At 40.7% G+C, this 20933-nt stretch overlaps 1 protein-coding gene across 3 annotated transcripts in view; it reads left to right on the forward strand.

The window, feature by feature from the left end:
- The window catches only part of SNCA (synuclein alpha), a 63600-nt gene that overhangs the window by 35951 nt on the left and 6716 nt on the right, over positions 1-20933 (forward strand). For 2 of the 3 annotated variants that reach the window (XM_042049860.1, XM_042049861.1), the window contains exon 5: positions 4940-4975. The exons of the other annotated variant lie outside the window; for it this stretch is intronic. In XM_042049860.1, coding sequence (XP_041905794.1) covers positions 4940-4975 — 36 coding nt within the window. The remainder of the gene's footprint in view (positions 1-4939; positions 4976-20933) is intronic. 3 annotated transcript variants of the gene reach the window in all.

Consider the following 20933-nt stretch of genomic DNA (forward strand, 5'->3'; position numbering starts at 1 on the left):
ATCTAACTAGAGTAATTTAACTGTGCACCCTTAATCCACTAATTTTATGAGTCTGTGCAAAAGAAGCAATCTTGTTGGACAAGATCTGCTCTGGTGTTTTATTGCCTGTGCTTCTGTTTCCATCCAGGAGCAGGGTATTCAGCTGTGTGTAGTTGTTGGCCATGGCAGTCAGTGGGAGAGTTACTGATTTTTCTCTGTGAGAGCAACTTTAGTGCCTCTGGTGCAGTTCCCAAATCCCCACCCAAACTGCTGACTTTTTGTTCATGAAGTGCCAGTGGTTGTCACTTGACTTTCATCAATGCTCATTTTGGACCACCTAAAGATCTGGTCAAGTATTTGATAGAAAGTTTGGTCAGAAGGTAACCAGACTTTAAAAAGGTCTAAGGTATTTCCCTTCTAGGGGTTTGGGATTTTTTTCACTTTGTTTGTGTAGGCTTGTACTGGTTATTTTACTCCTTCCTCCAAAGCAACTGGAGGGAAGGTTTCCTTCAAATGGGATGCTCTTACTCTGCCTCTAAGGCTGTGAAAGAGAAGCAATGTTTGCATGAGAAAGAGGAATAACACATTTTAGCTTTTTAATGATGCAGTTCTCTCCTATCAGCCTCTGCTCTCTGTGCAATGGGGGCCTGTTTTTGGCAGTGGAGAAGCAATTGAGTGAAGATTTATTTGCAGATAACTCTGCAATTCTGACTATTTCCCCGTAAAAGAAACTTAAATTGCTGGTTGTCCTGTTAAAAAGCACCAACTAATTACTTTGTTTCTCTCTCAGTAGCAATAGAATAGATGAAATCATTTTAGCATTAAAATTAGGTCACTGTCCAAGGCAGTTGTTGAGTAACCCGTCATTAGGATTTTAACTTCAGGATGTCTAATCTGAGATTAATTAGAAGTGTCCTGAAATATGTATTCCTAAAGTGCTTCCAGTTGGGCTCCTCAGTGTTACTAAATCTGAGCCACTCTTAAATGAACACAGCCTTGGCCAAAATGTCCAGCAACAAAAATTCCTTGAGTTGGTGATTAAAACCCCACACTCCACCCAAATGCGTGCCATAAATAAGTGACATACTCCTACCACGACAGAATTAGTTGAGGAGAAAGAAGACTCATGGTAAAACTCGTAAATGTCATCTTTGTTAGCATGGGACATGTAGGAGCCTTTTCTAAAAAGGAGGATTCAGTGCTCTGTGAATAGATGAGTACAGTATGTAAAGGCTCGTGACTAACATAGTAAATCTCAGTGCCTTGCATTATGCAATATAATGTTGGGAATGCTATTTCTCACTGCTTCATTTGTAAGACATACTGTTCTGCCAGCTACAGCGCAGCCCTGAAATTAGTGCTCCTTTGGGGAAAAGGAAATGAAACAAGGTCACTGGTTTCATTTGTTCGGGCCTCTGAGAAAGATGGGATTTTGTTGTGTTCCAAACAGATGTGGTACAGAGCTGTAGGGGGCCCGGGGACTCTGAGTGCATAACAGTGCGAGCACAAATGAGGGCAGGTCAGAGAGAAACCCTATTCACTGTGGCCCTAGTGAGGGAACACTGAGATGGCATCTCCCCCTCTCTGGTGTTACCCTCACTCAGGAGTGGGGAGTTGGAAACCATCGTGGACCGCTAGCTTTTGGTTAAAAAGAATGTTCTTGTAGATAAGATAAACTTTCTTAGCCAGACCCTTCAATTTTAAATGCTAATGGTTTCACCACCACAGAGTGACTGAGAGAAAGCAAAGAACATATAAAACTGAGATTTTTCCAAAGGCTGTAGCTGTAGCCACTAGGACAAAAGAAATGATAACTAGCTTGGAAGTTGAGGAGATGTGCTTTTCACTATGTTGACTTAATATTTTCCTTTACAATTGCTTAGAGTTCGGCATCTTTTATGTTTCAATTAACTTATTCCCCATTAAAATAAAATTTGATATGTAATTCTGCAAGTTTTACTAGGGTTCTTGGTAATTTTTTGAATGACCTGAGAAATTCTTAAGGATTCTGCTCGGAAAGAATCAAGACAAACTGAGATTTCAAATGGAGGTAGCAGGGAAATAAAAAATGGCCACAATGTGTGTCAAAAATCTCTCTGTGAACATTCTAGTGATGAGGTGTGCCTCCTGCTGGAAACTGTAAGAGAAATCACTGCACCACTAAAACCTAGGACTGCATGTTCTGCAAGCATAACCCTACTGTGAACAACCTGACCTCAGCGTCAGCTACCTGGGGAAGCCTGGCCCAAGAGCTTTGCTTTTGTGGTATGGCCACCAAATGTCCCAAGGAGGAGCATGTAAATCACAGGTGATATGCTTAGCTACACCTTGAGGACTTAACTCCAGATTTTCCTGCAGGAACAGAAAATCAACCCACATAGTCATTTGAGCAGAAAAGAAGCACTGATGTTGCATGCTCTTCACCTTAATTTTTCTTCTTCTTCTAAGGGCGATGAACAGAGGTGCCAGGGATTACAGAAAGAATGACAGGTAGTGTAGCTCCTGCAAGCATTTGGTAGGCTATTTTTCTTTGTCTGAAAGCATGGGAGCTGAATGAATATCAGCGTTTATAGATCACACTAAATGATGAGGGATTGTGGCTAAAACAGAGATACACAACTTGTGGCTAAGGTAATGATGGGAACTCTGTGACTGGGAAAACAATCTGTGTTTTTCCAAAGAACAGCATGTGACAATAATACAAAAACATTAGTTCAACAAGCAAAAAAAAATAAAAGCAGTGTCAGCATATAAAGTGATCAGCAAAGATCTGGCAGCGTATCCAATGTGGAGAATGTGGCTGAAAAACAATTTAAGGCTTCCTTTTTCTTCAGAAACAATAGGAGTTTTGGCCAAAAAAAAGAAAGAAAGAAAAAAAAAAAAGGACTATTCACCCTGAACCACATTATTTGGGTGATGCACAAAGTTTCATATGGCTCCCACTGAAAGCCTGTTTAAGTGAGGAAAAATTCTTTCTGTACTTAAGGTTCGTGTCCCTTTTCCCTGCTGAGGATTGGGAGGGAGCTGTGTGTGTGTGAAGCATATGCACGAGGGTTTCCTTCACAGAAGATAAAGGAGTTCAAAGGACAATTTTTTTAAAGGGTGGAACTGGGGAAGATAGAATATGTGAAGGCTTTGTCAAAGCATCTTCAGTTGGAGTGTAGTTACGAAGCTGGTGAATTTTGGACATGTAATCATTAACAATTAGATGTTCTGTCCTTGGAAACAAGCAGAGACGCTGACAATAATGCAGGATAACCTGCCTGATGGCAGACAAGCAAGTAGTCAAGAGAAGCTCCACAAAAATATGGGAAGTGACATTTGCAGCTGGTGACCCCATAGTGAACTCTGTGCATGCTCACAGATGTCAAAAGAAAATCAGAAATTGAAATATTGTATTGTATGGTAAAAAAGCAAGTAATTTCCATGAATTGTTGTTCTGGTGGAAATGGGGGCAGTGATATTCAGTTAAGGATTAGTACAGGAAGCAGGGAAGAAAATTCAAGGTTGGATGGATCAAGTGAAGCTTTTTCCAGGTTCTCTCAGTACCAGTTGTAAAGGAAATGGCTGATGGTGAACCCAAGCTGCTTCTGTACTAAAAAGGATCGCTGAAACAACTTCCATGAAAGTAAGATAACTTAAGGCCATGTTGCTAGGCAAAATTAATTTTTAACTCCAGAGCTTAAAATGCTTGGGATGCACTTTGAGCTACTTTGGAATTTCGATCCATGGATGGAGGCTGCTGGAGAAGTCGGAGGAGTTGTTCTGGTCTATCATAAACTGGCTGCAGCTTTGCATTTAATCACTGAAGATCTATTAAGTCTGTTTCCCTACCTGCACAGCTTGTAGAATGTTTCTGCTTTATCTGTGTGAAATATAAGAGCTCGGCATGCTGTTGTAAGCAAGGGAAAGGCTTCTGCAGAGGTGAAATCAGCACAGTGTTTAGTAAAGCATTCAGAAGGCTAAAATTCATGGATGTGGCTGAGAAGTTTATAGACCTTGAGCACCACACTTCCCAGAAGTCATTCCTGTGGAAAACAAGTTAGCCCTTGGTTTTTGTGCTGGGTGATCTATCAGCCAGAAGGTGATTAAGTGAAGATGGAGTTCCCCAATAACTGAGGTTCATAGGTAACATAATGGTAACATTAGGAAAAAGGAAAAAATTAAAAATTGAAGCATTACATGGAAGTGATGGGAAGAGGGATTGAATGTAAGAAGGTGTCTGAAGCTTTGGGGTTTTGCCTTTATTTATTTATGGGTTTTGAGTAGTTGAGAGATCCCTTTCCTCCCTTAATTCACGTATTTCCTATCAGAATCTCTAGAGAAACAGAGTGATCAAAACCAAGGACTAAATGTTGCATCAAAGCTACAATGAGACTTTTCATTTCGTTATACCATGGTAGTTGGATTAGTAATGATAGCTTTTGCTAGTTCATTCAATTATCTAACCCAGTAGGATCTTAAAAGAATATTTCCTGTGCTATTTAAGCATTTTGTTTACATGTGTTCTTTTCTTTGGTTCTGTGCCAAATTCTTAGATGCCAAAGAGCATAAATAGAATTATTTTCTGTATTTAGTTACATAATTGTTTTAAAGAGGGCAAAGAAATATAAATCTGTGAACTTGTGTCAGGATAAATTTCTTCTAAAAAAATACTATTTTGCAATTGATAGGAGAAGAAGCTACTTTTCCTCTTTGTACAGGTGTTGCTGGGAAATGGCTGTGTAGGATCCCTAATTATTCCCACTTCACAGGCAGCAAGATGCTTGGCTTGACTTTTCCAATCAGGAAAATTACTTCAAAAAGATAGGACCATACGTTTTTGCCTGTGGCAGGGACTCATTCTTGGTTTTTCTGTAGCTATTTGCTGGTGGTTTGTAGACTCTGCTTACATGGTTACTCTTAAAAACCACTTCCTCTGCTCTTCCTCACTGTCCACCACATATCCTCTCCCTCCTAGGACCAATGCTGTGATTTCCCCATGGTTCACCACAAGGTAATTGAAGGATTGGGGATATGGAGAAAGATGCTGCCACTGGCCTTTTCTTCAGCTGCTGTATGACTGCTTCCTGAAATGATACTTCCTAATATCCTGCTGTATCCTAACTGCTTTCACCTGCACTAACATACAAGTTAAGAATTCTGGTAATGCTAGACAAATTCATATGATGCAGATAACTTGTGTTAAGGCTAACAGCATTATATTTTGCTTTTTATTATAATTTCTAAGCATCTAAGACAGTTTAGTCTATGATACAAATGACAGCTCTAGTCTTTAAAAACTTTCAAACGCATGGCTCAGTCCAAAACTGATTTAAGTTTTTGGCAGCAGTGGCACTGACTTTGGATCTGAGCCTTTTTCTTAACACCAAGCATGTTAGCTCTTTATGGTTTTGATCAGGTAAAATATAAACTTGAAAAAGTGACAATATAAGAGATGTTTGTTTTCTTCTTGGAACGCTGTTGCAGTTTGGAAGCTGACTAATTAGTTCAAAGATGCCTTCTAGACGTGTACTGGTGACCATTTTCAATGGCAGTTGCTGAATGCTGCCCAGGAGGTTGTTGGATCTGATTTGTAGTAGCTTAAAAAGATGGATTCCTGCATGTGTGGATGTCTGTCTGCTTCCCCCTAACAGCTCTTCTGGAAGTAGTGGCCAGAGATCAACCAAGCAGATCATCTCATGATCGATCTCTCCTCTTTCTTCTCCTTCGTAAAACTAATGTCTGAAAACTGAGCATAATTTAAATAATTGATTTAGATGATCTGCACTGACAAATACACAATTAAAAATCTGGCCTGGTTTTTTGAAAGGACTAACTAAAGAGGATATTCTTTGAGAAGTACGTTTCTAAAATGTCTTGTTTTGAATATTCAACTGCCCTCTGATAATTCATCCCAAATAATTCCCTACAGGCAACTTACAATTTCTTGTCTCCACTGGCAGAGTTACTTGCAGTGGATAAACTATAATGATATACATGTCCAATGCTTAAACAGTTTGTGCAGTTAAATTATATTGCTAAATATAATATACCCTATAAGGTTTCAAATTTTCTGTTTCCACTATTTTACACATTTTGCCTGTGCTTTCTTAATCTAGTGTAATATAATGAACTTCTGGGTTGGGTGCTGTAGGTTTTGTTTGACATATCAAATAAATGCTTTAATTTTAGTGCTGCTCTTCTACCAATTTCTGTACTTCCTACTGTGAAGAAACATGTCTTGGTCCACATGGCTCTCAGGAAACCTCTGTGCACAAAGCTGTGTATTAGAAATGACAACAAAAAGAAGTTGTGACTTGGAAAATAGACTGAGGCTTGCTGCTTGTGCAGCAGGAAAGTACAAAACTCATTAAGTAGTTAATGAGCTTGGTGGTTTTAAATGTGGGGGAGAAATGGCTGTGTTTTATTGAGGCTGGAAGGAGAGAGGAAGGTGACTTTGTAAGAAATATTCAAATATTCTGAAATCCTGGTTTTCCCCTCTCTCTCGGTGGGGGTGAAGCTGTAACAGTAAGAAAATTACTAACTTTGCTATCTCATATTGGAAAATGTAGATAGGAAAAGACATGAAACTTTGAAAAATGCCTCACACAAATCACAGTGCCAGAAAGACCAGGACTTGGTTGTGTAAAGGACCAAGTGTGTGCATGGGTTCATTCTTCTGTGTGGGTACCTGAACTCAAGAGTGTGTGTGCAAAAGTCCTCAGTGGGATTTGGATGCCAGGGTGCTGTGGTTAATTTAAGTTGAGCTGGTGGGTACTGTCATTTAATCTTTCTCGTGGAAGCTGCAGTGCTTGGGCTGAGTGAGGGTTCTGGGGATCAGGGCAGCATCGTGTTCCTTCAAGTGTCCTCGCACCAGCTACCTCAGTTTGAGCATATTTCTTCCTTAACACCCATGGCATTAAAATAGCTCCTAACCTGAGGACAGGTACTCTGTTTTCTGGCTGTGATGGATGGTGTTGGTGGTACAGGTCTCGCATGAGTCAGGCATGAGTCACAGAGCCTCCTGCAAAGATGCAGCCTGTGACATGCATGCTGAGAACAGAACGCTTTCGCACAGCGCAGCCCCTACTTCCCAGGATTAAATGCCAAGGATGAGACTGTGGTTTTGGTTGCCACCTATGCTAGGGATGTGATGGGGAGAGAGCGGGGCATAATGGATGTGTTTCCCAGGTGATGGCTACATACAAAGGGATCCAAATCATTTGGGTCCCAGCTCAGCTGTGCAGAGTTGTTGAAAAACACCTGTGAGCAGCATTCCCTGGGCTGCCCTGCTCCACCTGCCAGCCAAGGTGTGCTGGTGCCTTTCCAGTGCCTACAGCACTTGTCATGAGCTGCACCCTGGTGTCAGCAGGCAGTGGCAGTGACATACTTTGTGTTTCAGAATAGCAAAAAATTTCTTCGCTTTATATAAAAATAAAGGCTGTGTGAAGCAGCTGAGTAAGATGTAATCCTGGTAGTGTAAAGTTGCCAAGAGAGACAGAGGCTGCATTTGTTCTCCTGGACTCTCACGTGAGGAGAGAATGAGACTACAATCAATATGGGGCTCAGTGCTTGAGTATTGCCTGGCTTCCGAAGGCACAGAGTTCAGTTGACTTCTGTCATGAGCTATGCCTGTGTAAAACTGTGGCTTGCAACAGGATTTTTTGGGTATTCTGTGGTCATAGTCAAAAGCAGATTTTTGAGAGATTCAGTGTGCTGACCTGGGTCTTAAGTATGGTTTTCCATTTCGTACCCCTGTGGGAGCTGAGTGACTCTGAAAGATAGTCCCTGGAGTATACTTAATATCATAACAAATTTTAGCAGTTTAATTCTATTTAAATAGTTTTAACTCGCTCTTCTGAGCTGCTGACTTGCACTAGTTTTCTCAGGCATCAAGTGTATTGGATTTTTTTTAGTTTATTTTAAATAAACTGCTATTGTATAACTTTGATTATGAGAGTGGAGAGCATAAGAAAAACACCCAATATCATGAGGAGGGTGACTAATGTTGGCAGCACTGGTGATGCTGATAGACATTAGAAGATAAAAGAGAGCAGATGGTGTTTCATGATTTTTTGAGTGCTTTGCTTATCTTTGCATCTCTAATGTAGTCCTTTGAAGAGCATTACCTGAATTTAAACCTTTTCCTTCTCTCAAAAAAAAAAAAAGTGAGACTAATCATATTGTTTTCAAAGCAGAGACACTGTTATGGTCACATCTGGTACCTAGAGTGCCTCTTCACTTGTGGAAACATTTGCACTTGGAAGGCACTGCTTTGTCTCAGCAGTGAGCATTTTATTTTTGACTTTTCTCTCCCAAGCTTCCCAAAGAAAACAGAAATCACAAGTAAACATGGCATGCCCTCGACTTCAAACCCATGGCAATCCTCTGGGATTATTTTGCTTTGTAGAAGTGCAAAGCACATCACACGTCCAAGTGAACCTCAAGAAGCAGTCTGGGCAATGGAGAGGTTGTCCAGAGAAGGGACTGGGAGCTGGCTCCTGCTGTGCAGTTTATAAAGAACAAGCATCAGAGGGCCTTCTTTTTTCTTGTGCACTTTACAAGCTTTGAAATAGGCTCTTTCTCAGCAGTTATGTGGTGTTGGGAGACAACGAGTAGCTACACAGTCTAATAATTGATGGGAAAGGACAGAAATGTCGTCAGAGATGTGCTGGTACATCTCTGCTATTCCCAATCTGGCAAATGCAGAGTTAAATCTGTCACTGACGGTACGAAAAGCTCGAACAGATTCTGTGTGTATCATGGGAGGATGTGGTAGATGTCTGAAGAAAGATTATATTTAGAAGGTAGACAGATATTGGTGGAGCTCTCTGAGGAACTTCATCCCAAATGTCAACAAAGCTTTTATAGTAAAAAAAAAAAAAAATTGAGAAAGTTTTTCAGAATATGCTATAGTGGTGGAAGAACCACATTGCAAGAATCAGTGTGGGTATAGACATATCAATAATAGACAGACTGGTTTTCATTATCCCAGTATGTACCCCTACTACAGCAAAACTTTGCAGTGGAAACTTAGTCTGGAATTTCTGCAGAGTGAGTTCACTCAGCATTTTTGTGTGCAGGTAGCTCAGGGTACAGCTGCAGTACAGCTGAGTTACAGGTTGAGAGTTGCAGGTTCAGCTCTGGGGGCAGGAGCCTGAGCCCCAGGCAAGAGGCCGTGGAGTGCTGACCCTTTGCAGAACAAAGGGCACAGGGACCTGTGGCCCAGCCAGGGGACCGGACACCCAGGGACACAGCAGGAGCTGGTGATTCCAGACTTTCCCACCCTTACACTGTGAGGATGTGAAAGCCCAGGGGCTCCTTGGTTCTGGGTCCCTCCTTGAGGAACCAGCTTGAGGTGTTACTCAGTTATTGCACCATGATTAAGGTACTTAAAAGATGGAGACATTTGAGGCTGTGCTGTGGGAATCCTGGGGTCCAGCTGGTGAGAAAACATGTTCTGACTGTGTGAGTGTGGGGGGTATAGCTGTGAAGGGGCCTCAGTCCCAGCTCAGGTGGTGTGAGAGTGTTGGACAGCGAAGTGTCCTTAACAAGCTCAGCAGCTGAAGTTAATTACTTTTAAGTTCCCATGTAGAAAGACAACTTCTAACTGCTGTTAATTAAATATGGGCTTTTGAACAGTGTCAGATTGACCTGACTAAAGCAATGTATTACCGGAGGAAATAAAATGTTGTTTTATTTGAGCTGGAAAGCTCTTCAGTATTTTCATGAGTACTCTTCCTGTGCTGGGACACTTAAACACCCACTGGATAGTTTACTGAGATTTCAAGTCTTTGGGTCAGTTAAAATGCAGCATTGATGTGGTGAAGCCACAGCATCAATGTTCCCCAAGGTGTAGTGCTGAGTGGTGTTACAGGTTTGGTCAGCAGTGGTTTTTAGTAGTTTTCAACTACTGGGCCAGCATGCTGGAGTTGCACTGACAACCATCCAGCAATGAGCAGGGCTTGGAGCAAGGCAGGTAGTCCTTTGGAGATGTAGAGGAGAGAAGTTCCATCACTTCCAAAAGTCTGGCCCCTTGGGCCAGGACATTTTCCCATATTAGAGGAGACCATTTCTTACAACAGGTCAGTGCTGACTGGGCTTGGACTGCTCTTTCACAAGGTGAAAAGCACAGTGAGATGAGGATGGTGAGGCCCTCACTGAGGGGCCATTCAGCAGAGGAGCTGGGACTTTGGGGGGCAGCAACACATGGCTGCTGGGTTTGCAGTTAGTAATCCTGAAGTGCAAAACAAAAAATAAAAAAAATCTAAAGCAGAAGGGTAAACAAAATGTATTTCAGGCAGAAAAGCAATGCCACCTGAGACATGAGCTCAGCTGATCTGTGAGTGTTGTCAGCTGTGGGCTGCCCCTTGATGCCATGATCTCAGGTCTCAGTCTGTTGTCTTACAGCAAAATGTATTGCTCATCTGTAGCATGTCTAAAAGTAGGTTGTTTTCTGTGCCAGAAAGGTATTTATTTTAGGCAGGCAAGGAAAGGAGGAGTGAACACTTCCTTTAGGGTAGCTGCAGACACTTGTCCCGTGGAAGGAAATTGAGTAGTGTTTTCAAGATAGGAGTGCTGCCAAATTATCCACTTAGCCTGCTGCATCCAGTCTTTGTGGTATTACAAGCTTTTGTAGGCTCAGTCCCAGCCAGGGAAGAAGCTGTCCCCTTCCTTTGTGGGGAGAGCTGTACATAAAGATCTGTACCTTTGGCTTGCATGAAGCACATCTCTTGAACTGAAGTTAACCAGCTACCTGGAAATTGGTGCTCCAAAAGATACAAATAGTCTTGATAGATAAGCAATCCATTGTTGATAGATAAGCGATCAATTATGGGGTCTACAGTCTGCTCTGGTATACACCTGTCGAATATGTGGTTCTAGATACCCCGTATGTGATATCTGGTGTATATTTTAAGGAAGTGATGTGTCAAGGAGTGGTACAGCCTTGATGTAGTGCTTACATATCTGTCAAGTTTGTAAGATACATATCCGGTGTGTCTGGGCTCTAACCTCTGTATCAAATGGTTCCCGTATTGGTGTGAGAAGTTAGAAGGGAGAGTTGTTCTTTTAGTCCCTGTGGTGAAGCCTCTCACATTGTCTGCGTGATTGACAGGTGCTTTGACATTTTATGAGAGAGGAAATTGATGGGCTAGCTGGTGGGTGGACATAAATTTACATCAGTTTTAGGCTGTTAGTTTTTGCTAACAGTGTACTTTGCCCTGGTGGTTATTTGTGGGGAGCCCATTTTAAGCTACAGTAGGAAGCTGTATTACTTTGTAGTTAGTATTAAAAAAGGTCATCTGTAAAATGGAATAAAATGAAGCTATTACAGAAATAATTAAGAAGCAGTTAATTGAAACTGAAAGAGATGTAAAGAAGGAACTGTGAATGTAATCTAGTGTTGGCTGGGATGCAGGAGAAAGTGCCCACAGTCCATCAAAAGTCAGTGCTTCCTCCCCACAACCTGCAGCTCTTCTCAGTGGCTTTCTCATTCTCATAACATATGTAGAGCCTTTTTCAGAATATTTTGAGGGAATTCTCTTCTCTTCCCCTGAATGCAGTCCAGTGCATTCCTTTTTTACTCTAGGTTTCCATAGTGTTGAACAAGCTAGCCCGTGGTTTTTCTACAGGAAAGGAGGGCTGGGCTGTGGTACAGGACTAGTTCTCTCACTGATCCTATCACTGGGAATGAGCCAGCAGTGACCTGCTGGCCACCCATGCAATTTAAAAATCACATTTCGAAAGCTGTTATTCTGGTTCATAACAAATATCCAGGAATTACCCAGCACTGGGTTGAAAAACTCAGATTCTGACCATAATGTATTTTCTGTAAAGTTACAAAGTCCTTGCCGAAGTGCCGGGCCTGACCCACAAACTCCTTCCTGTGTTTGTAATGCTGAAGCCTGAATTATTCATAGAGTGGGGACTCTGAGCAAACTGCAAAAGCCAGCACACTTCAGGTGATTAATGAAAAGTCTGAGCTGGTGCTTTACGATGAAGATGAGTCATTAATATAACAGGCATGCTCACAAGCACAGGAGAGCGTTTGTGTGGGAGGGTGCAGGAGCCATCTCTCCTTAGGCTGCTAGCAGAGTTGAGCCAGAGCAACAGGGCTGGTTACAGCTCAGTGCTCCCTGGTGCTTAATTTTAGCTCCTAAAATAAGAGAGACTCATCTCCTCCTGGAGTGTGATGAATATTACCATGAAAACAATCACATGTGCTTCAGTGGGATTAACAGGTTCAAGTGCAGTAGGGTATTGGTGCCCCTGGGACCAAAGCCCTACACCTCTGAAGAGGGTAGTGGCAGTGCTGCCTTCAATGAGCTGAGTGTGTCCCCAGCCAATATTTGCAAGGTACTTAGCTTTGAAGGGGAACAGAGTAATTAAAATTTATTTTATAAGCCCCCAAGACGTACCTGTGTTCTGTGCATACAGATTATGCAGTTTGTGGGGTTCACAGCCCTATCTTCTGTCTGTTTATATTACTTCTGTCTTCTTCTCTTGTTAGTTTAGAAGGCAGATCAATTTTTAATTGAAGGGATTTTTGGTTTTCTCTGAGGAAAATGGTGGGCAAATGGTGATACATTGTATTCACATAAAGGAAGCAGTATTAGATTTGAAACCCATTAAACCATCACAGAAGGAAAAAGAATCCTTTCTTCCTGACTGCTAAATATTTAACAGGCCACTGAATTATCAAAGGTCCCTTTAGGATTTTAAAATGACAAGATAGGAGCGAGTTTAAATTCCCTAACATTTGCATTTGTGACAGCAAGAATGTGAGAAGCAATGTCAAGTGCTTGAAGTCCTCCCACTTGTGCAGTGATCACTGAGTCATTTTACTGATAGAAGCCAATTCAGAATATTTTACCCCTTCTATAAATGCTGAACCAAACTCAGCTGGGAAATGGGAGCATCACCCACACAACACAAAGCACTAGAGCACTTTTTTCTCTGCACAGGATAATCAGCAGCAGTATAAAAAAAAATGAAGTGCTGAAGGGATTCTGCTTCTGCAGTGAATAGTCACTGGGGGAATGTTGTCTCCTAAGTTTGGTTTGACTTAAATCTTGGTTTCCACAGGGTTGTTGGAACTAGTGTTAAGAACACATTTTGCTTGAATACTGTCTCTTTATATGGGAATCTTAATTCTCTTATTGCAGTGAGGGTACAGTAGAAGAGCTCACTTGTCACTGATAAAATTTGGGAGACTACAGGTGGATACATGCTGAGTCTGTCTTGCTGGATGAAAGTGGTTTGCATCAAATTCCCTAGATGTCCTACCTTAACCATATTAAGTAGTTTGGGGTTTTGGCAGTTGAAGCACTTTGGGTTTCTGAGGGTCGTTCTTGATTCTCTACCGTGTTACTGTTAAACCTATGTAAAAGCTTTGACTTCTGTGGAACTACTTGTTTAAGTGTATGCTTGAAAATCTTTTGCTGAAGCAAGTGAATGAATTTAGTGAATTAAAAATATTAAACTTAAATGTTTAAAAATAATTCAAGTTGAAGTATATCAGCTTTTAAGCTTTCAGTAGTAATGTTATTTTAAGCTTCACTTATCAGATTGCTTATATCTATGTCATGGTTTAAGTCCAGCTGGCAACTAAGTACCATGCAGCCACACGATATGGTTTACATATGTTGTTGTTGCAAAGAATATGTTGAACTTCTTTTCTGCAATAATCTATTCAGAAAAATGCTTCTGAATACTTGAGGCACTAGTTATTCTTCTGTAAATAGCTTTTTGAAGCTGCTAGATGGTCCAGAGCGTATCCTGGCAGAAGTGACTTAGGTAAATGTAGCCCACTAAGCATCTACACTTTGCATATTTGTTTGAAATGTTACAGGTATGGGAAAGAGGTCAGTAACATTAGAGCAGTCAACTGTTGCTTTTTCCAATGCCATTGCCTTTCTTGGATAATTCCAGGAAGATGAGCAACTAAACCAAAAAGCAAGGACCAGTTGGTTTGTTGCCTGCTTGTACAGAAATGATACACATGTATAAGAGAATCACTGCTGCTTTCACTGCCATGTTTCCTCATTGAATCTGCTTGTTGAACAATGCTTGTTATGGAACAGTAAACACATCATTTGGCTTTATGCTAAACCATTACAAAAATTATCATACTTTAATGAGAGCCATTGCAATACCCCTATGTTGGGAATGCACAAATACCTGTCAGATAATTGAAACAAAATTATTTGGAGGTAGTTATTAGAAGATGGTTATACAGTATAATGCTGAATTTCATTTAGTTTGTTCATGTCAAAGTACATTTACTCTTAGCCTTGTATTCCACAGAAGTATTTTCTAGTGTGGGCCATTTCTAAAATGGCATTTACACATAGACTCACCAGCTTAGTGCCTAACTGATACTGCTTGAGTGTTTACAAACACTGGGGCATCCAGCTGTGGCAGTCTTGCAAGTGAGTTGTGTTCAGATCTGCGTGGGTGATTCTCAAGATATGGCTCTGATTCTTACCCAAATGTTCATCAGGCAGCACATGTAGAGAAACATCTTTATGGCTGGTAGCAGATAGGATTTTGTGCTCTTTTTGAACTACAGGGAGGCATATCGTAAGTACACATCTTTTTCTGAAGCATGGACTCATCCTGCCAGCCTTTTTGTTTCATCCTCAGCTCTGAAAATACAAAAGAGCAGCATTTAGGTTCTCATTATGATGGAGAAAATGTTGTATTGCTTCAGGCAGTGTACTGTTGTTCAGGAACTGCAAATGTAGCTTGTAGGAGAAAGAACTGTACCAACTGTAATTAATTTGCTACATGGGTTCTCTCTCTCACTCCTTCTCTGTTTTAACTGATCATTCTAGTCTCTCATAAAATAAGCTTTGTTGGTAATCAGTCTCATTGACATGACATACATGAAATTATTCTTCCTCAGCTTCATCTGAGCTTCCATAAATCACGTGTAGCTGACTCTTATGCCATGAATTTGAAGAAAAGTGGTTTGGTTTTTCCTATTAATCCCTAAAGTAGACAGTGTAATGAGTGCAGTTACTAAGCAGTATTTCACTCAAAATGTCCTGGCAGAAGAGTGGTTTTACCTGCTATTCTGGCTGTCGGGAACAGAATAAATGCTTTTATCTCACCTACTTTTTTTGTGTGCTACCTCTATGGTGTGTATACATCATTTTTTCCTCTGATATGCTTAAATATAAATAGGGTGAAGGCTGGAGTATGATTAGAATCCCCTCTCTCAAATCAGAATAGTAGATGTGAAAAGTGATATTGCCCTTTTGTTTCTAGTGGCTGTGGGACTGACTGCTTCCTGTGAATTCTGGCAGTTTATGGTGATAACTTCACTGTGACTTAAATGCATTCCAGGGGCAGCCCCTGCTTAGCTGGTAACATTTGGAGAGCTACTGTGATTAATAATAAGAAAGGACCAGAGGGAAAGTGTCATTTTAACAATTCTAATAACTAACATTCAATGCTTTGATCCTTTAAAAGCAGCTCTGCATTTTAATGTCAAATGGTTTAACAGAGTTTATTAATAGAAGGCTCCTTCTGGCAAAAACAGTGCAGCAACAGTTCCCCTTTGAAGCTTCATCTGTAGCTGAGATCATCATCTGCTCACACTGGTTCAGGTAGTTTTTGGACTTTTGGTACCACTGGGGCTTGCCCTCCTTTTCCTTCTCAACAGCGTGGTGAGCAGCATCTCTGCCCTGCTTGACTCTGTTCCAAACACCAAGCAGCCACATCCCAACTCTAACAAGTGGTACATTGTCTACAGTTCTCATAAATGAGCACCAGAGGCTTTGCTCCACAGGTTTTGCCTCACTGTGTTGTGTGGACAGAAGGAGCTGGGTTAGCCCAGAGAAGAATGAAATGAGTCAGGGTAATGCTTTCTCTAGTACCAAACCTTTGTTACTTTAAGACTTTTAAGTGGCTTTTCCCATACATCTGTTGGGAATGATTTGGGGAGAGCTGAACCTGCCTAAAACAGAGGTGCAACTTGGGTGACTCCTCAAAGGCCGTCCAAACTTACACTCTTTATGACTTCTTATGTGTGAAGTAGTAGTGAAGATTTTTCTGGTGTCCACCCCTTTTGGGACAGCAGCAGATACCTGAAAAGGGGGTCACAAACCCAGGCTGCTCTCAGACATACAGGTGTAAGTACCCAAATGGCTTAGTGAGGAGTAGAGTTACACGAGGCTTATATTGACAAAAATAGAGCAGAATTTGGCCTGGGAAACTGTTTCTTTGAAATCTACTCTCAGGCAGTGTAGAGGATGGCAGACTTCAGTCTGCTGCTTACTTGCATCTAAGCCAGAAGTGAAAAGAAAAGATAACAATAGCACTGCTGGGGGAGGAGGGAAAGAAAACACAGATACTCAAGTATTGCATATTTCAGCACTGGTCTTTAAAGAGTCTCCTTGCCTACTACACCTTAGTAAGTAGACATTATTAAGTAATTCTTTTCACGTAATCCAAAGGAGTTATTTCAATTTTCTATGGAAGAGGAAGAAGCTGAAGAGATGTACATGATGTTTGTGTTTCGTGACACTGGTCTGTGAAACAACCTTTCCCGATTCAAGTGAAAGCTCTGAATAGCTGTGTACTTGCTTCTAGATGAGGATTGTCACTGCAGGAATATCAATTTTAAAATGCAGGCTCTCTAGTCTTTTGTAGTGTCTAATCTGCTGCTGAATAGATCACAGTTGCAGGAAATACTCCTGAAACCATTATAGTTCAAATAATTGTTGTAAGTGGGTTTTTTTCAAAGCAAGTGGTGGTTTACTCCATAGAAGAAATATATTTTAAAATTCCCCAGCTGGGTAAAGTGCTGTAATAGGTTGGAATTGAAGGAATGCTTTAGAGAGATGCTCACTGATAATAATTGAAGGGTAACCACTTCACTCAAAGCCTGTCCTGTCAATTAATTCCAGCCTTTGAAGGTGACATCCTGCCGCTAGATCACCCATTAGCCCACAGCTCAGTGTGCTGGACAGTATACAAGCAAATGAGTCAATGCTGATTGCAGTAGCTTGTCTGCTCATACTCCAGGGAAAAGCAAAAGGGAGAAAAGCATGCCCTCTTCCTGCTACCTGCAGAGAGATCTTTATTGAAGAACTTCCTTGGGAGTGAGTGAAGTTGCTTCATTGCTTTGTGACTACAGTCACAGGAGATAGGGTACAGAACTGGAAGGTGTGCTCTCTCTGGGGCCATGTGTAATGCAGTGGGAACTCCCACTGTTCATGATGGCTAGGGGGTGGCTGGGCCTGCAGTTCTGTGTAGAGGACTTTGTCTAAGAGTAGGAGAAGTAGCTATGGTTTAGAGGTTGCTGTCTTAGATAATTCAGCATTGAATGAACTGCTTGTGTAACTGGAGATTTTTTTTTAGAGGAAATTTATTTTTCTCCTTTAATTTTGTCTTAGGAAAGAGAATATGTACTCATGGAGTCTATACAATAACTTCTGGAGTTTATCTGTACTAAAAATGCACTTAACATTGAAATGTGGTTATGATATTCAAACTGTTTTAAATAAAGTATGGTAAAATAACATTGCAGTTTTGGCTGGGACCATGCTGTTTAAAATAATCTTTACTGACCTAGTAGAGCCAAATCTGACTAAGATTGCTTATTTCTATGCTGACTTCCAAGCTGATGTGTACCATTCTTCTAGTTAATGTGATTTGTAAAGGTCATGTGTTGTTATGTTCTAGTTTTATTTAATGAAGGTAAAGTTCAAATATCGTCCTTGAGTACCATTCTTGGTGATGGGCTCACACAGAATGGAGAATCCTTCCATTACAGAAAGGGGACAGATGGGTTTAGCTAACAGACATAGCGTCTAACAGCTTCTTTCATTTTCTTCTCTGTTCTAGGATGTGATCATTCCTGCTGCTCTCCTTTGGGATCTCCCAACATCCCCAGCCAAGTGTATAGTGTAGACTGAATACTGTACTCAGGAGAAGGCCCCTTAGGGCTGGATAGGCCTTTTTAATACATGAGAGAATGGTTTCCCCTTTTTTTGCACTAATGTGACATTTTGTGCTTATGTTATTTTTTGACTTTGTAATTCTTTTCGGTGCACTGTTTGCCCATCATCTTTGATTTGGTGAGTGCCTAAGTGACACTTACATGTTTTCCTATTGAGGGGCATGTTATTTATTTCAGTCACTCATTCAGTTTTGTCAAGGTATCTTTGAGTTATGTAGTAAAAATAATAAAAATAAACTCAGGCTGTTTATTGTTCCTTCTTACTGCATAAGATCAAGCAAACAGTTCAGTGCAGTCCTTGCTCCTTCTTCCAAATCCTCATTGAAATTAGTGCTGTTATGACTGAAGATTTCTGTGGAACTGCAGTCTGAAATTTCAGTTTTGAGAATGTAAATCACAAAGTTGATAGTGGAAATTGTTTGAACAGATCTATTACTATAAAAAATTATTACCTTGTTCGGGAGAATGTCAAGAGGCAGATCTGTGGCCACATCTCTGATGCGACATCGAGTTAGCATCCCACTATTTTGCAATTAGAAGTAACTCAGTCTTTCTAAATTATGTGCTCTAGCTTTTCTTTCCCTACCCATGGAGTTTTCAATGTGACCATGGATTTGGGAAGCAGAAAAGGATGAAGCTGGAAGGGCTGTGTGTCCTAGATGCGTTTACATGCGTTGCTGATGTCACATTGACTCAGCCCCTAGGCAGCCTCTTACTTTAAGTCACCTGGAATTGATGCACATCTCCATCATGTGTAGAACTCAAATGAACTTCTGGTCTGGCCTGGGCAATGAGCAGGTTCTCCATGTAATTCTCATTTATCAACAATACCAACATTCCAGTGGCTCTAATTAGGTACTTTACCAGCCTGGTTAGTGCAAACATGAACTGAGTTTCAGAAAATTTGATTTCTCACAGAAATGTTCCTGTTTTACTCTGAAGGAGTCTCATCTGTACAAGTAATACTGAGGAATTTTAGAGGAAGGAAAGAAAAAATGTACACAATCTATGTTGTACTGAAATTTGTTTTTCAAGGAATTTACAACAATTTGCAGATTGTTGTAAACAGAAATTATTTCCAGCTACTTGTAGACACCAAGATGAACTTGTGGTTACAGGTTACCACACACACTTCATTCCTCTCTCTGTAAGCCTCGGTTGTTTTCCTTTTCACTTTTGTCATTGCCAACTGAAAGGCATAAAAATGCAAATCAAAATGCAGCCTGTAGCACTTGCAGGCACAGTTTTAGCCTTTCATTGGGATTGTGCTTTTGCTGATATTTGTTCGTTTAATTAAATGTCTCTTCTTCATTTCAGCTCTCCATTTGAGGAGAAGGAGGGAGATAGTCTCATTTCATTATTGGTACTCTAAATGAGTTGTGCACTGGAACAGCTAGTTTTCTTCACACATAATGCTTTCTCATCGTTTCCTTCACTTAGGTGTTCAGCTTAGAGATAATTGAAACAGTTTACTTTATTTCTAGCTAGTGCACAGATTCATTTCTGTGTCTCTGGAGTAGGGCAACTGGACTGATGATGATGCTTTGTCATTTACTGCTGAGTCTTGGAGGCGCTGACTGTTGCCATGAGTGAGCAGGAGCTTTAAAAAGCATTCTAAGCTGACCTGGCCACTTAGTTATAACTGTATAACTCAGTCAGTTCCATGAATATAACACCTTAGGACTAGGAAAGTAAATTAATTGAGGCTGTTTCAGCATATCTTTGTTTTGCCTCTTGTTGGAATTCTTTGTTCAAGGGTTTCTCTCCAATCCAGATGAGTTGGGCTCTATGGTCAAAATATCTGTAAAAAATTAGTTACCAAACTGGGAAGACAATTATTTGTTCACTTCAGTCCAGCATCCAGCCCTTGGGCATCCTGGTGGAGTATATTTTGGAGAAGAAGGAATACAAATTATTTTCTTTTCAAAGTGGAGTTTTAAGCCCATAAATGCAGCAAATTGTTATTCAGCTTTGTAGCAGGAGGCAGATTTGTACAGGAACGATAACAGCTGCCCTGGGGGTATAAAAAAGGAATCCCAAAATTTTACTTTAAGCTCCACCATATAATGACTGACAGCTCCTGACAAAAGCTCTCACAGGGTGGGTAATACCAAAATGAAATGGGCTTAATCAGGCTGGAGGGACATAGAGTTACCAGTTTTAAGGGTTTAAGGCAGCCCTGCCAAGTTACAGGTTTGGGATGCGGTAACAGGCATGAAGCCAATAGCTTTAGGGATAAACAATTTTATCCCTAAATAAATTAAGACAGATTACCAGTGCAATTATCCAGACTGTAACAGCAGCAAATTCAATAATTCACTAATACTGAGCTAGAATTAACATCTGGGCTCACAAAGATGTACATGCCCATCGCTGTCAGGAAGGCGTTACTCTATCAGTATGTGGTAATTCTTCAAGATAATAATGCTTTTGGGTGTATATTTTATTATTTTGAGCTCCTGCAGGTACCAACTGGTGTGTATGCACAACAGGTTGGGCTATGTTAAAATTGCTTTGCATGGAACATTTTGTTGGGGTCTCAAAGGGCTTTCCTGAAGATTACCTTGTAAACCAGCTTTTTCCCTATTCTAGTTCACTGTTTTTTCCATAATGCCTCTTGTCTTGGTTCGTAGCTTTTTTGATTCACAGTTTTAATTTGATTAATTTACACAGATTTAATTTAATCAAATTTAATTGGTTCACAGTTTTACATTATAAAACACTCCATAACAGGCTGGCAAGTGATGTAGAGTGACCAGTGCTCATTGAGTTATAATAATCTATTTTGCTGAAATTAACTATGACTTTTCAAGTTACGATAATCTTCTAGGTGTTTTAGGCAAGCCGCACCTTATTTATTGTGGGCAGTAGGGCTTTCAGCTAGAGAAAAGGTCCTCCCACAATATCTGCATGAGAAATTCCATAGAGGTCTACAGAACTGACAGAAAAATCAGCAACTGTGAAAGAACATGAATATGAGTTTTTGGGGGCATTTATCAAT

The sequence above is a fragment of the Corvus kubaryi genome, unplaced genomic scaffold (assembly GCF_017639235.1).
Source record: "Corvus kubaryi isolate FWS band 111438036 unplaced genomic scaffold, C.kubaryi_AGA036_p1.0 71, whole genome shotgun sequence".
Taxonomy (NCBI): Eukaryota; Metazoa; Chordata; class Aves; order Passeriformes; family Corvidae; genus Corvus; species Corvus kubaryi.